The following is a 13,360-nucleotide window of genomic DNA, read 5'->3' on the forward strand; positions in this document are numbered from 1 at the left end:
TGATGCCTCAACATTGACCATGCTGCCTAGGGCTGATGGGAGTTGTAGCCGCAAAATATCGGGAGAGCCAAAGTTTGCAGACCCCTACAATAGCTAATATGAGGTGGGCAGTAGAGCACAAGCAAACAGAAGGGTGACTTAGCTGCCAGTTAACCCCTTTGGCCTGAGAACCGGAATGCAGCAGTACCTTGTTTCTCCTGTCATGGAGAAACGGGCAGACTGACAACTTCATGACAATTGGACCTGGACCTAGTATGATAGCAACCTCGTCTGTCTCCTCCCCCTCCCCTTACTTGTTTCTTTCCTCCCTCCACCTCAGGCTCTACCAGGAATGTTGCCAGGCCTACTATGATAGTCGCTTGTTTTGTTGCTCCCCTCCCTTTCTGCACCCGTCTCCCTCACCTTTTGTTTTTCTCTGGCACTACCAGAAACGACTTCAGGCCTAGTACGGTAGTCGCCTGTCTGTTTCCATTTCCTTCCCACTCTCCCCCTCCCTTCCTCATCTATGTCTTAGCTCTTGCACTATCTGAAATGTCGTCAGGCCCAGTACAATAGTTAATTTCACAACCTTACTGTTCATGGCCTGTAAGAATGTCATTGTATTTTCCCTTGTTGCCTCCCTTGCTTTGAAGCGCTTTGAAACACATTGTGTATAGGCGCTATATAAATAAACTATCATATCATAAACTATCATATCAAGGAAGGGAGAGCAGAGATTGTAAAGACCATTTCAGGACAGGCTCCACTTTGTTCGGTGCAGGGCTGCATCAGGGGAAGAAGAATGAGGTGACCTCTATGCCCCCATATTCCTTCCCGCCCCTCAATGCTAGATCTAAACAGCTATGGCTTAGTGCAGTGGTATTCAAACGTTCCCCCAACCCTTTCAGTAAAAATATTATTTCCTGGCCCACCACAAGCTAGAACTTCTTACATTGTTTATTTTCACCGTAATCACCTTTGACTGAGTCTCGTATCTCCTTCCCTACTTTCCCCGGACATCTTTGGGGCCCCCATATGGGGGGTCCAGCCCCACAATTTGACGACCATTGGCTTAGTGTTTAAGTCAGGGTTGCCATCTGTGGAACCGGAGGCCTTAATGAAATTGGGACCAGCGATATTCTTTCCATGGAAGCCCTCTTAGCATTAACAAAGACTCTCCCACCTAAACTCTACATAACAATTCTGCTAAAATTCGCGGCTTATTTCCATACCTTGTGGGGGAGAGATTAGTAGACTGAACTATTTTTAAAACCGGCTCCACTTTCATGATGCCGCGAAGTGCATAGGTTCTGCCAGGCCTTCGCTCTCATCTTGGTGATGATGAAGTGAGGAACCACACTTCCTGCAGTGCTATCGGTTTCACTCACCGCCACAGTGACCCTGCATCAAATAAAAGGCCTTCGTTTCCTGTATACTTTCTGCCAAGTTTGTTCCAGCATTGAGTAAAAGTAGGGTCGGGTGATGATACTTTAAAAAGAAATTTCAGCAGTTCAGTTTAATTTAAAGTCCTGAATTATTGACAACTTGAAAACCGCAGTTATTGTACATTAATTACCCTCACAAGACTGATTATTTTTGAGGAAAGTCCACACAGCGATCATAAAAAGGAGGAGGAGGAGGAGGAGGGGTAAAGCGGGGGAGGGGGAGAGGGGAGAGAGAGAGAGAGTGTGTGCGTGTGGTGTGTGTGTGTGTGCTTTCACTTGCCATCTCAAAGTCCCATAACTGCTTGGCGTCCACTTACGAGTGGACAAGGAGGTGATGCCTCCTGATCTGGTGCCTCAGTAGCTTCACGTACATGGTATGAAGCAGCGGTAAACCCTAGGGTGCCCTGCAGTTGACCGTTCTGGGTGGTGAGATGAAGGGTTCCAGTTCCACTCTCTGCTCCCTGTCGGAGAGGAACGAGAAACTATATCAGTGGTCGATCATCCTTCTGCATGATGGGGCGATCAGCTATAGCAGCTGGCGACTTGAGCAGAATCCGCAGGTGCAGGCAACAAGTGTCGGCAGACCCTTCAGTTGTCCCAATAAAGTGAAAGGCTAATTTCTGTGATGTGGCGAGGACTCGACCCCAATGAATGGTGGACTTGAAGCGCAGGGACTTGCATCATCAATGTTTATTCAGACAAGTTGACTGTATCAATCTTAAGAATACAGCATCCATAACTTCTGCAATACATACAATGTCACAAAACCATACAAAATGCTTTTGTAAAGTGTTAATACTCTTCAAAAACCTTTAAATATGTATCAGTTAAAAAAAATCCTTTGTGCTTAGTTTATTAAAATATAGTCTGTTACTCTTTGATCCAATGGCCCTGACAACCAGAGGGCGTGGTGATGGAAGACCATCAAGGTACTGGAAATTGCCACAAAGTGTTAATTGGAAGAGTTTAGAGTCCGTGCAAAGAAGGGTTGGGGATGAGAAAGTGACTGGGGTGGTAGGAAAAAGGAAACCGGGAAGCAGAAAATGGTAGGAGGACCGAGATATCCTGATCAGGCAGGTTCCAGTGGGCCCAGTTGTTGGAGGTGATGGAGGTGGACATATGAATGGGTACCCAGCAGGAAGGCTCTCTGGCTCTGAGAGATACAGGAGCGGTGCCCAGCATGAGACCATAAAGGCAGGAGACAGAGGTCTGGGAGATTGAACGCACAGGTAGACCAAAGAATCCTCCTGAGGTTCGGCCAGTCGCCAAAAGACCAGGTCCTCTCAAAATGGATATCCTAGTAGGAGCACGATACCCCATCTACTGGTTCCTCCTGTAGGTCACACAGCGAGGTCTGCAACAGACCGCCACGTAAACCAACAGGCTGCATCAACTCTGAAACCCAGGACTGGGACTTTTTTGGGGACTTTTTCTTTGTGCACCATTAACACTTGGGGTAGTTGAACCTCTGCAAAATCTCCAACCTCCAGATAATGTTAGACTGTTTGGTTGGATTTTATTTTGGCGGCCATCTTTACTGTGGAAGGAAGCTATAGTGCCACGCGCCCTCCAATGGCGATTATGAGGTCTGGCTTTCCTGGTATGTCAGGTAGAGTTCACTGGAGCGTCTAACAACTCTGAGTTACCCTTTGTCTTTCCCTGTTTGTTATTTTGTTATCTGTACTTGTTCCAAATAAAGAACTTTAAAAGGTGAGAGTCTTGTCTGTTGATCGCAGTCACCTATGTGGCCAGTACCATGGAAGAGTGACTGGCCAATCGGACACGCACCAAATGAAAGTTCTGCAAGACCACCTATCCCAACCGAGCAAATAGACCTTGTTCGTATTTTGTCATCTCTGCCAACATCCTCCCACGTGGCACACAGCATCTTCCAGGGTGAGACGTGTATTGTAATCAGTGTCCTAATATGACCTAAAATAGGTGCAGTTCCAATTCCTTCATCCACCAGCAATGGGTGGCCTATTTACTGTAGTAATGGTACAAGAGGTGTTTTGTTTTGTTTTGTTGGAAGGGTGATGTGGTGACCTTGCTTTATTGCCCAGAATGTTTCTTGGTTGCATGGCTACTTTTAAGTTAAGTTGCTGAAAATGTTGGTCAGTGAGCATGATGTAATGAGTCTGTGATTAGCATTCTGAACCGTCCACACCTTAATAATCATGGTCTCTGCTCCTCTTGCAGTCCGCTCACAGATGGAGACCGCATCACGATAGGACGGCTGCAGTTCCAGGCCTTCTTCACCCCGGGTCACACCGTGGGCCACATGGTCTACGTCTTGGATGGGAAGTCTGGAGATGCCCCCTCCTGCCTCTTCTCTGGAGACCTCCTCTTCCTCTCTGGATGTGGTGAGCACGGCCTGTTACTCTGAGTGCCGATAAAAGGTTCAGTCTGCAGTCCTCCATTTGTGTTCCCATGAATTGTTGCGAACTGGAATCTCCAAGCCACCCCTGATACTCCCTCTATGTTCATGAATAAAAGGCTTTCTATCCAGATCAAAGTATTAAAGGTAGAGTATGTATTGAGCACCAACAGCAAAGCTCTAGCCAGAGTCGGGGGTTCGGTTCAGAACTACTTATTTTGTCTCAAATGTTTGGAAGTCCTTGTCTCGATGGGATGGGTGCTGTGCCGAAGTGTACAGGGCGGGTCAACGAACAGCCAGACTGTAGACTCCTCCTAAATTGTTTATTCCAGACTTCAAATTGTATCAAATACGAAGGTAAAGATAAAACCGAAAAGTACAGTGGTTCTGGTTACAAGTCTTTGCATCGAAAACGTTCCAACGAAAGTAAAATGCATCGAAAACTTTCCAATGAAAATGTTTCCATCAAATACATTTTTTTTGTATTTGTTTGTGGGGTGGGGGGTCCCCACCCCCAAGACCCGGTTTGTTACCCTTAAAAACCCACCCAAACAAAATTAACCCTTTACCCCACACATATATACATTTGATGGAAAAGGTTCGTTGGAAACCTTTGCGATGGAAAGACTGCACACCGGTGGTTCCCTAAGGGACACAGTTTCCCTTTCCTGTACTTTGTTTGAATTCCTCAGTTCTTCATCCAGAACAAAGATAAAAAGCTAATAACCTTCCAGGACCTTATCAAACCCAGCTCCCTCCCCATGATTTCAAACTTGAGACCAGATGTGGGACGTTGGTAGGCCGATTGGCTGCAACACCAATTTAAGCTTGAACATTCTCTCCCACAATTCCCTTGGGCTCTCGGGGGGGGCATCCAAACACTGTATGTCTTTCTTGGCTTTCCTGCTTTCTTGGTAGTATATTTAAGTGCAGCTGTGCACCATGTATTGCCCAGAGGATGTTTCAGACATTATCCAGTTCTATACATCTTTTGTGGAGTGCATGGAGACCGAACAGGGACAGGACAGGCTGGCAAGCAGAGGTGGAGGAGAGGTAAGTCGGGAGGGAGAGAGGTGGGAAAGGGTAGCAGATATGGGACAAGAGGGGAGCAGGGGAGGGTCTGATGTTCTGGGGATGTGTCTACCAGATAATGTGAGGAGGGTGTTGGGGAGTGAAGGGTGGTTGATGTTTGGTGGGGGAAATGGCGGTGGGTTCTGGGGTTGTCCCCCAGAGAGGCGGCTGGGGCAAACATGAAGTGAAAATTCAATCCATTTCACAACCCCTGTTACATGCGTGATAGGTGCGAGGATTTCGATCATCCGCACGGTGGGTGTGCGCTCCCCTGGGCTTTTTAAACCTTTGTAATGAAATTGAATGATGGTACATCAACCTATGGAAAATGTGTGGGGCTAATGCGCACACATTTTCCTATGCTCATCGCACAACCTACAGATAGACCAGTGTACTGTGGGAGAACCCAGCCTACAGGCACCATCCCCCCTGTCATATTTAGTTGGAATATGACAGCCAAGAGTACAAAAAAGACATCTCGGATGGTGCAAGGTAAAACCTTCCACCTGCCAGGGCCAGCCTAATTAACAAAGGCTCCATGGATCCGCCCTTTAGTTTGTTAGCTGCTGGTGGCAGCCTCGCATATTAATCAGAGTTAATTCAAACAGGCCCACGGGAGGCCTGGTCGCAGGACTAACAAAGGACAGGAAAACCCCAAAACCCCTTTCGTTTGCACTGTGTCAACCTGAAGCCAGCTTCCTCCCTAAAGTATCAATGACAGTGAGCTGTCATGTCTGGTACATGCGTTTACACTAGGCAATCCACAAAGCGGGGCCCATTACGAGGGTAGGAGTATGTGTTTTGATGGAGACAAAAAGCCTGTTCTCACCACAGCTTCAATGGAGGCCTGCCACTTGAATCAGGAACAACAGAGAGCTCAATTAACCAGAGAGACCCTTTGATCCACAACAGACAGGAAGATGGGTGGTACTTTGTATTGCATGTTTTCACCCCTTTACCTTTTCTGTTTGCAAAGCACTCTGGTTATGACCTCATGCATACAGAAGATTGTTGGTGGGGACCCAGGATTGGTTCGAGAACATAGGCTTAACCTACACCAATCACTGTGGCCCATATGGCTTTAAAGGAGGGCTGAGCCCCTCTTTTGGGAAGATCATCTGAAGACTTTGCAAGGAGTAACAAGAATAACTCATTTGGACCCAGGCTGAAATTATAGTCTGCCTTACAGCTTCCGCCAGTGAAGGAAGGCCAGGATTTCCAAAAGGGAAGCAAGACCCCTCCCCTGAACATCCCACAGGGAACAGAGGGAGATACTGAATCCAGAGGACCTTCCAGCAGCTCCAGAACCAGTACCCAGCCAGCACACAGAGTGCCCTGCTAGGCTCTGCAAGCAAGCTTCCTGGGTGGGAAGTGGCAGAGAGTCTCTGAACCAAACCAAGGACAAGGCTGTTGTCTGCAACACTCTCCTCAGTTTTGGGCGTCGGCTTTAAAGGACGACAGGAGCCCAGCAAAGAAGCTAGTATCAACCAGCGTCAACCTTAAAGGACATTTTCAAGACATTTGAGCGCCTTGAGCAGCAACTGACTACACCGCTGATTGTTGTCACGTGGCAGTCGCTAACGTCGTCTGAGATGCCTCGACAGTGCTTCAGACCCACCAACCAGCCCTGAGACAATGATTTCTGACCACGAGCCACCATGTAGGCCAGCCTGCAGCCGTCTGTCCAGCCTCGCTCACCGAACTACCTGCCGCTTGATACCTGCAGCTATCCCGTCTTGAACTCTATAGCACAAGCTGCAAAGCACCCTGAATCTGACTCTACGCTGTCAATCAGCAAGAACATCTACAAGCACAAGGTACATTGTGGTTTTGTGCCCCTGGTCCTTCTTCGAAGGCTCCTAGTGACATTTTGTGAGGGATTCGACCATCAGCACGAGAAGAGTGCGCACGCATGGTTTTTTGTTTTGTTTATTTAAAAGAATGAATGATGGAAGAACATCAGAAAATATGTGGGGCCATTCCCGCACATATTTTCCATGCTCACCGCACAGCAGAAAAATAGTCTTGGACTCTGGGAGGACACAGTTTACCAGCGCCGCCCTGCCCTGTCCTGTGTAGCTGACACCTGACAGCCGTGGGTTCATCAAAGGTCTTTGACCGTGTGGAGCCTGTTTAGATTTTCAAGGCCCCATGGATTTGCATATCCATTGTCAAACCTTGCTGGTGACCGCGAATACTGAAGAATGTAAATTAGCAGGCTGCAGGGAAGGCCTGGGTGCAGGAAGTGATAATGAAGACAAGACGCCAACACCTCTTTGCAATGCATGTGTCAACCTGGTACTAACACCTCTCCTTGGTATGAAAGGGCAGTGAATATCCTGTCTGGAATCACTCCTTTCAGAGCAGGGAAGTACATGTATTCTAGGAGACAAAAGTGTGCCTGAAACCCCCTACTTCAAAGGAGTACCATGGTTTGATCAAGCCCTGCACAGGGCTTGGTCAATTAGGAAGACACTGATGTACAGCAGACCGGAAGATGGATGGGACTTAGAGGTATATGTGGTCATCCCTCCCCTGTCTCTTGCCAAGATCCCTGGTTTTGACTTGAAGCATCACTGAAGATTGTTGGTGGAGACCCAGGATTGGCTCACTTAAGTTAGGCTTGGCCTGCACCAATCCCTGTGCCCCGTTTGGCTTTAAAAGTGGGCCGAGTCCCTCATTGATCAGATTATCTGAAGAATTTGCAAGGAGTAAGAAGGACTCATTTGGACCCAAGCTCAAGGTACAGTCTACCTTACATCTTCCACCAGTGAAGGAAGGCCAGGAGCTCCAAGACGGAAGCAAGATCCCTCCCCTAAACATTTCCCAGGAAACAGAGGGAGATACCAGATTCAGAGGACCCATCCAGCAGCTCCAGAACCGGTACCCAGCCAGCAGACAGCGCGCCCTGCTAGGTTCTGACAGCAAGCTTCCTAGGTGGGAAGTGCCAGAGAGTCTCTAGACAAAGAACAAGGCCGTTGCATGCTAACACCCTCTTGAGCTTTGGGCTATCCACCTTGAAAGGACACAAGCCCTGCGAAGAAGCTAGGAGTGCCACACAAGCATCATCCAGCGTCCATCTTTTTAAGGACAATTTCGAGACAGTCAAGTCCTCAAACTGCATCCGGCTGCACTGCTGACTGTTGTCATGCTGCAGTCACCAGAGCCACCTAAGACGCATCAACAAACATTCCAGATCCGCCAACCAGCACCAAGACAACGATTCTTGGCCCCGAGCTGGACAGCCTGAAGACGTCCGTCCAGCCTCGCTTGCTAAACTGCCTGCCGCTTGGTACCCGCACCCGTCTCCCGCCACTAAACTCCATCTCACGGGCTGCAAAGCGCCCTGGAACCACCTCAACGCTGTCGAGCACCAAGAACCTCTGCAACACTGGGTACATTGTGGTCCGAAAGCCCCTAGAAATAGTTGAGACCCTGTGCCCCATTGGTGCTGGAACCAAAATAACCTTGAACAGTAAGACTGATTGCTTTACCAACTACTGTCAGTAACAAGAGTGCATCCCTTTCCTTGGTGAAACGTCTGTCCTCTGTATTCCTTTACAGTGCGGTTGTAATTGTAGTGTGCTACTGTCTGTTGTAGGAATAATAAAGTAGATATTAGTATACAACCTTGACTGGACAGTCCCTTTTATCATTAGGTAATAATTGTATTTCGCTGTGGTGCAACTAACCAACGATCCACGACCTTGCGGTGATGAGCCTGCCGTTCCGTCCATGTTACCAAAAATTGGACAAGGTGGTCTTATAATTTACTTGTGTTTTCAATCTGTTCAGATCCCTTCTGGTGTATTAGAGGTGTGGGGCTGACTGATGACTTTAGAAACCACTGGTGCCCCGGAATTTGTCACATTAGGCCCATACAATGGGGCTTGCAAAATGGATGAATTTCGCAAACAGAACATAGCAACACCTGTAGGTGTCTTGAGTACCACAGGAAGCTCTCCTGCCTGGGTTGGAATCCCTCTATGGGTTTGAGACCAATTGCAGTTTTCACTCCCCTTTCAATGACTTTCAACTATGACCCTCGCCACCACCCATCTATCTGGTCAAGCTTAATATGCTCCTCCTGTCTTTTTTCTCCTTTTCATTCTCAGTTCTTCTTCTGGAGTTCCTTTTTTCTTCCCCCTCTCATCTTAATCTTCTCCTTACTCATCCCTTTTTGACTCTCCTCCGCCAATTTCCGATGTCCTACTGCTTCCCCTTGTATAACGTTCATCCCACTTCTTTGGTCCTCCAGTTTTTGAAGTTACTCCTTTCCTTTCTGGTTCCCAGTCGCTCTTCCAAATGCCTCCAAATGGCTGGTCTCCCCTTCTTCAAACACCCACGCCACTCTCCGTTTTGTGTCGTGGGCCACTCCCAGGAAAAGTGTTATTTCAATTGTTATTGGGTATTACGTAATGAAGCTTTCAGGCTGTGCTAATCACTACCATAATGGTGTTACAGCACTGGTACCTTGTCCGAGAAAACAGCATATTGTGCTCCCACCCAGAAAGGAAAACATCATAAAAAGCGAGGGCAGGGGGGAAGACGGAATAAGAAAAGGATGCACAGAGAAAACAAAATAGGAACTTAAAATGGGATTGTGGTAGATGGAATTATTGTAGAAATGTAATGGCAGGCAGTGGATGAGAACTCGAATTAGGGTTCTATGTTCTTACATCGGCTGGTTTTATTCCGCTGAGATTTTTGCTGAAAAAGCTCATCGAAATGTCTTTTTAATATTTGGGGGGGTTCCACCCACCAAGCCTCTTTTGCTATTATCTAGTCTCTATTCCCCATCCCTCCCTTCTGTCACCTTACCCACGCCCTCCCCCTCCCCCACGCCCAACCCCATATTTTTTTTAAGTTTTTTCAGCTGAACATTTTCAGCAAACAACTCTGCGAAAAAGCCTGGTGATGTAATAATGTCGTACCAGACTTTGTTAAAGCATGGTTTGGCCCGAGATGTCTTCTGCTAATCCCAGTTTTATATATTCTGGGAATGCCAAGTCAACTTTCAAAGTGACCGAGCCAAGGATCAGCTGTGTAAAACGTTCAGTGCATGGCTCCACAGTGGCAGAAAGCGAATATGAAATAAGGAAGTATAAACCACCCTACAAGAGCCACATGTGCATGGCCTATCCATGAGGGTGAATTTCCTGGTGCGAGCGGGGGAAGATGTGGAGCTGATGAATTGGCATAATTTAACCACAGTGCAAACTCCACTCCACTTCCAAATGCCAGATGCAAGCCAGAAAGCCACATCTAAATGATGCTATACTAACAGACCACCAAGGGCAAAGATGTGTAATGGAGACCAAGTACAAACAAGGCTATGTTAGTGCGCGGTATAAATATCCTTTAACATTATCACCACCGGAGTGGTCCCCTGGCGCTCTGGTGGATCTGAAATAAAGAGGGCACGGGTTTGCGGGGGAGAGTAAGTGGGGATAAGTGGGAAAAGTGCAAGGGAGCAGTGATGTCCTGTTGACAGCCGCAGCCCGGTTAACACCGTTGGCTTGGGCTTGGGGTGTTTTCTGGTCAGCAGACGTCATGTGCTGGTGTGAGTATGTGTGGTTTGTTTTGTTGTTGCTGTGTAGTGAAGTTTGTGCAGGTTGTTGTGCTTATAGGTTTTGGTTGTATTAGTTTAGAGTTTGAGAGGTGTATGCAGACGGGTGAAATTGTTAGTGGGTTGGTAGACTTGGCCTGGCTGTTTGGGAGCAAGGCGCTAGGCTTGTATTTTTCAAGGTGGGGTGCGCAAGCATTTCCAGCTCTTCATCTAGATCTGTGACCTGTCGACACCCCTGAGGCCTTCCCACTAGTTGCCCACCCATAATCATAGACCATGTTAGAGTTTGGTCCTGCCCATCTCGGTTCGATCTGTCTGTTACCATGGTAAGCATGAGTTTGCGGTTCAGTCTCAATTAATTTGGTGGGATTGGCATCGGGTTTTAAACTTGTCCTCGCAGTGGCAGTCTGTGTCGTATGAGATTTTTCTGGTCTCTCGTTAATGTGGGGGTTTCCTTGGTCGGTTCTGGTGTTGCCTTTCTCATACTAGTTTCTGTCATCCTGTTCTGTGTCTTTCCTGTTTGTCTTTTTATAATTGTTTAGGTTGTGTCAATGGTATTGAAGAGAGAGGTTTGTAGTAGTAGTAGCTATATGGAAGAGGACCACATGGGGGGAGGTGACCCTCAGAGGGGTGATACAGCATCATCGGATCAGACATGGTACCCCCCCTTTTCCTTTTAGGGATACCCCTTCCATTCCCCATGCATTAATGGCATATTGTCATGGCTCCCTTCGATTTCCCCCATGGAAGCGGCTGAGAATACCTTCAAATGTTCTATAGATAAGTTACCAAGAACTACCATTTCCGTGTATGTGAAAATATTACGACGAGAAAGCTGAACCTAATAATTATTAGTCAAGGCCAGAAGCACAAGATGCGTTCTAGTGTTTCGAGCACATGATAGGTGCTGGGACATTTAAAAATGCTAACCAGCTCACTGGTGAGAGACGCTGTTTGGTGAAGCCTCGTCCTCTGTGCTGATCGAGGGACTACTGTGCTGCAAGGAAGCTGTGCTGCAAGGAAGACCGTGGAGTCTACCAGCTCAAGGGGAAGGCCAGAGAAAGAAGACTACAAGAACTGGTCCACCATGTAGAAGCCGCAGGAGGAAGAGAAGGGAAGATTTCCTGGTGTTTGCAGGAACCGGAGAGCAGTATTCACGCCGCCGGAACACTTAGAAGCACACGGCAGGCAGGAGCCGCGAAGGACGCAGGAACTGACGAGCAAAGTCGGTGAGCCTGCAAAGTGGAGTCTGGATGCTGAAGTGCCACTTCACGTTCACTGTGGGAGAACCGAGGGACACCACAGAAAGCAGGTGAGTCCTCGGGAGGGTAGCTAGGACACCGGGGCGCTTGGGCAACCTTACCATGTTTAATCCAATTACAGCAACCGGGAGGCGGGAGCTGGCCCTTTACAACGAAGACCCACGACTAAGGCCCCTGTCTGCTCCCTGTCAGCTACCTTAATGCTGCCTGGCTCTTGTATTAAGCTAGCCCCCCCTGTTGTATGCATGTATTACTTGTATGCCTGAATCCTGCATCTTGCTGTCCTTCCTCCCAAGGTTTCCCTCTCCTGCTTTCCCCCTTTGCATCAACATTCCCTCCCTGCCCATTGTGGGAATTTGATTGACACATCAGTGATACCATCACCGGCTTGTTGTTGATGCTTTGATTTGACTTTTGGACTCATGTGACTAATGTTGATTCACCATCTGAAATCTTGTTGTTCTCATGCTGGACTTCCTTAAGCATCACGTAATCATGGTGGCCCTGAATCATGTTGTGCCCATCTATGTCTTGAATCCTGGCTTGCATTTGCTCTTCTCTTGTAACATTATGTGTTCGGTATTGACCTCTTCTTCTCTTTCTTGTTTGTGCTCTATAACACTGTATTTCGCCGGCATTGCCTCTTCTTCTTTCTCCACACTCACTGCTTTTTAGTCTTCTCTTCCTCTCCCTGTTGTTTCCCTCTCTCCCCTCCACCCCTCCCTTCCACTATATTCTATGCTCTTACTCTATCAGAAATGTCGTCCAGCATAGTACGATAGTGGCTTGTCTGTCTCATCTCCTTCCTCCCCCTCCCTACCCTCCTTAATCATTGTCAATGTTCTTTCTTTATCTGAAATGTCGATAGTTAATTTCACATTCTTAAGGCTTTGTAAGAATGTTTTTGTAGTTTCCCTTGCTCCCTCCCTTGCCTTGAAGCGCTTTGAAACACATGTGTATAGGCACTATACAAATAAACAATAAACAATGAACCAAAGATGCCACAGAAAGCCAGTGAGTCCTCATTAGGGAAGCTGGGACACTGGGACACTTTGGCAACCTTACCAATGACAAATATAGATCAAGGAAGCACATAAAAGGGAATATGAGACCCAGTATTTTAAAAGAGTAAATAATGGAAGGAATGCAGATATATACAAGTCTATCAAGTGAAACGCATGAGAGAGCCCCTAGGACGTCCTCATGTGATTTACTTTACACACTTGCCAACTTGACTTTGCCTGATATACTCTCCTGCCAGAGCTTTCTCGTGTGCAAGTGAAGCAAGTGAAGCACACGAGAAAGCTCTGTCAGGAGAGTATATCCGGCAAAGGGAAGTTGGCAAGTGTGTAAAGTCAATCACATGAGGACGTCCTAGTAGGAGAAGACACCAGGCAAAGCCAAGACTGTGAGAAAAGGTTACATTAAAGTGGAGATGAGACCTGGCAGGGGAGTACACAGGTATCCTGTGGAATTGGGACTAACAGCCAAGTTGTTTTGTATACAAGTTATTTATGTTGATCAGTGAATTCCCAGGAAGACTCATACCCTTAGGAGTTTACAATATCTTGAAAAGAAAAACCTGGGGAAGGGAGAAATCCCCTAGAACTGTTTGGAAACTTTTGTGTTGGTGTTGCGCCTTTCCTTTTGAACTTGA

The 13,360-nt window shown here is 47.3% G+C and overlaps 1 protein-coding gene across 1 annotated transcript in view; it reads left to right on the top strand.

The window, feature by feature from the left end:
* The window catches only part of LOC138489172 (probable hydrolase PNKD), a 371,993-nt gene that overhangs the window by 327,622 nt on the left and 31,011 nt on the right, over window positions 1-13,360 (top strand). Inside the window, exon 6 of the mRNA XM_069616830.1 lies at window positions 3,624-3,787. Coding sequence (XP_069472931.1) covers window positions 3,624-3,787 — 164 coding nt within the window. The remainder of the gene's footprint in view (window positions 1-3,623; window positions 3,788-13,360) is intronic.

Source organism: Ambystoma mexicanum, chromosome 9, assembly GCF_040938575.1.
Source record: "Ambystoma mexicanum isolate Mex_15411 chromosome 9, UKY_AmexF1_1, whole genome shotgun sequence".
NCBI classification, from domain to species: domain Eukaryota; kingdom Metazoa; phylum Chordata; class Amphibia; order Caudata; family Ambystomatidae; genus Ambystoma; species Ambystoma mexicanum.